Genomic DNA, 3,413 nt, shown 5'->3' with positions numbered 1-3,413 from the left:
GCCTTTATCCAGTGGCTGATGGAAGCAGAGGTAGACACCCACAGCTAAAAAATGAACTGAACTCCTGGAAACCAGCTGCAGAGAGGGAGGACTAATGAGCAAAGGGGCCAAGATCCTGTGGGTAAAAGGGGTAGCTCATGGACCCCACACTGATGGCTGAGAGGCCAGCATGGGACTGATCCAGACCACCTGAACATGACATGGTTGTCAGTGAGGAGTCCTCGGCAATCTTTGGGGCCTTAGGTACGAGATCAGTATTTATCCCTGGCATCCGAATGGACTTTGGGAGCCCTTTCCATATGGAGGGATGCTCTCTCAGCCTGCACACATGGGGGGGGGCTAGGCCCTACCCTGGATGATATGACAGACTTTGGAGAACTACCATGAAGGGCCTCACCCTCCCTGGAGAGTGGAATGGGGATTGGGTGAGGGGTCAGGGGGGCTAGTGGGGAGTGGGGGAGAAGGAGAGGGAGAGGCAGCTGAGATTGACATGTGAAGCAAGCTGTTTCTAATTTAAATTTAAAAAAAGGAAAAAAAAGAGTCGTGGATTCGAGTCCCAACGGATATTTATTAAGCAATCCTAGCACCTAATGATCAGGGTACATTATAAAAATTGAGAAAGAAAGATTGTAAGTTCTAGAGAATTATGAAGTCTGTTTTAATATCAGAACCTTTACCCAAAGCATCTCACTGTCATGACTTACCAAACGTGAATTCAGCAAGGATGATGTCAATGAACATATCTAACTGGATCAAGAAAAGCCCATGAAGCCTCAGTACTTCACAAAGAGCTATAGGCAACTAAGGGAAGCTGGAAATGGATATGTGACCTTTACCGGGGAAGAGCACAACCGGCTGCCTAATGCCAAGCAGTCTAAGGACTGAGTAGGTTGTGTGTGTGTGTGTGTGTGTGTGTGTGTGTGTGTGTGTGTGTGTGTGTAGGTATGTTTGTGTGTATGTGAAATAACAATTCATTTTTTAAAAAGATAATGTATTTGAAGAAGAGCAGGGAAGAGTACATGGGAGGATTTAGAGAGAGGAAAGGAAAAGTGAGAAATGCCCAGGGTTAGAAGATTCAGTGCAGAATTCTACCAGTATCTATAATGTAGTTGTCTCTGTAATATGAAAAGCTTCTCCATAAAGAAAAGACCTGGAACAATGGTTCCACTGATGAATCTTTTAAAAAAAATTAAAATAAGCCTTAACAGCAATGCATTCAAAACTCTGATAACAAAAAGAAGAGAATTGAGAGAGACTTTTCCCAAATCAATTGGTGAGACCAGAATGAAAGCAACAGTGAAAGAGAGATTCGAGAATATTACAGACCCAAACTCTTATAATTATAATTGCTAAAAGGAAAGGAAAAAGGACTGGGACAGAAATATCTTTGAGCATACACAAATAGCTAATGAGTACATGAAGAAGAATGTTCAATATCGCTAGTCAGTTGGGAAGTGGGAAAACTAGAGTGAGATAAAAGTTCATACCCACCGTCTCTTCCTCAGATCCGAGCCTCTTGATCGTACCGTGTTGCCAAAATGTCGCTTTCTAACAAGCTGACTTTGGACAAGCTGGACGTGAAGGGGAAGCAGGTCGTGATGAGTGTGGACTTCAATGTTCCTATGAAGAACAACCAGATAACAAATAACCAAAGGATCAAGTCTGCTGTCCCTAGCATCAAATTCTGCTTGGACAATGGAGCCAAGTCTGTTGTTCTGATGAGCCACTTGGGCTGGCCTGATGGTGTGCCCATGCCTGACAAGTACTCCTTAGAGCCAGTTGCTGCAGAACTCAAATCTCTGCTGGGCAAGGATGTTCTGTTCCTGAAGGACTGTGTAGGCCCAGAAGTGGAGAATGCTTGTGCCAACCCAGCAGCTGGCACTGTCATTCTGCTGGAGAACCTCCGTTTTCATGTAGAGGAAGAAGGGAAGGGAAAAGATGCTTCTGGAAACAAGATTAAAGCTGAGCCAGCCAAAATTGATGCTTTCCGAGCCTCACTATCTAAACTTGGGGATGTCTATGTCAATGATGCTTTTGGGACTGCACACCGAGCCCACAGCTCCATGGTGGGTGTGAATCTGCCACAGAAGGCTGGTGGATTTTTTATGAAGAAGGAGCTGAACTACTTTGCCAAAGCTTTGGAGAGTCCTGAACGCCCCTTCCTGGCTATCTTGGGAGGAGCTAAAGTTGCAGACAAGATCCAGCTGATCAATAATATGCTGGACAAAGTCAATGAGATGATCATTGGTGGTGGAATGGCTTTTACCTTCCTTAAGGTGCTCAACAACATGGAGATTGGCACTTCTCTGTATGATGGAGAAGGGGCCAAGGTTGTCAAAGATCTTATGGCCAAAGCTGAGAAAAATGGTGTGAAGATTACCTTGCCTGTTGACTTTGTCACTGCTGACAAATTTGATGAGAATGCCAAGACTGGCCAAGCTACTGTGGCCTCTGGTATACCTGCTGGCTGGATGGACTTAGACTGTGGTACTGAGAGCAGCAAGAAATATGCTGAGGCTGTGGCTCGAGCTAAGCAGATTGTTTGGAATGGACCAGTCGGGGTTTTTGAATGGGAAGCTTTTGCAAGGGGAACCAAGTCCCTCATGGATGAGGTGGTAAAAGCCACTTCTAGGAGTTGCATCACTATCATAGGTGGTGGAGACACTGCCACTTGCTGTGCCAAATGGAATACAGAGGACAAAGTCAGCCATGTCAGCACTGGGGGTGGTGCCAGTCTAGAGCTCCTGGAAGGTAAAGTCCTTCCTGGGGTGGATGCTCTCAGCAATGTTTAGTATTTTCCTGCCTTTTGGTTCCTGTGCACAGCTCCTAAGTCAACTTAGTGTGTTTTCCGCATCTCCATTTGGTGTTAGCACAAGATTCAGCTAGTGGCGGAGATGCAGCACCAGGAACCCTTAAACAGTTGCGCAGCATCTTAGCTCATCTTTACTGCATCGGGATTTGTCTACATTCTTCAAGATCCCATTTAAATCCCTTAGTGGCTAAGTGCATTTTAGAGTACATCTATTTATATTCTGCCTGTAAAAGAAAGTGAGCTATAAAAGCTTAGTTCTCTTTGAGTAGCCTCTGGTTAGCTTTGTCACTATTCATGACACAGCATGGAAAAAAAGACAAAATACCAGCTGTAGGTTTGGAGAAGTTGATGCTCTATTAATAAAATGTCCACTGGAAAAAAAAAAGTTCATACCCACCAAGATGGGTTAAGTATAAAAAAATACAGACAATAAAAAATACACTAAGATATTGAGAAACAACTCTACAGGAGTAATTGTGGAGATATAAATTGTTTCATTCATGTTGGAATGTAGTTTGTAAGTTTCTGAAACCCTAGCATCCATTGGAATAAGCATAGTGTCCATTTCAATCTTTTTCTTTCAGTAAAACAGGGTAAAACA

At 43.9% G+C, this 3,413-nt stretch overlaps 1 protein-coding gene across 1 annotated transcript; it reads left to right on the top strand.

Moving 5' to 3' along the window:
* The first annotated feature begins 1,499 nt into the window (after window positions 1-1,499).
* Window positions 1,500-3,086, top strand: LOC110340293 (phosphoglycerate kinase 1). The gene has a single exon (XM_021225087.2). The coding sequence runs from the start codon at window positions 1,539-1,541 to the stop codon at window positions 2,790-2,792; it is 1,254 nt and encodes a 417-aa protein (XP_021080746.2). The 5' UTR covers window positions 1,500-1,538; the 3' UTR covers window positions 2,793-3,086.
* The last annotated feature ends 327 nt before the right edge of the window (window positions 3,087-3,413 follow it).

Source organism: Mesocricetus auratus, unplaced genomic scaffold (genome assembly GCF_017639785.1).
Source record: "Mesocricetus auratus isolate SY011 unplaced genomic scaffold, BCM_Maur_2.0 Super-Scaffold_100026, whole genome shotgun sequence".
Classification (NCBI taxonomy): domain Eukaryota; kingdom Metazoa; phylum Chordata; class Mammalia; order Rodentia; family Cricetidae; genus Mesocricetus; species Mesocricetus auratus.
This window is presented reverse-complemented; position numbering and strand designations above follow the sequence as displayed.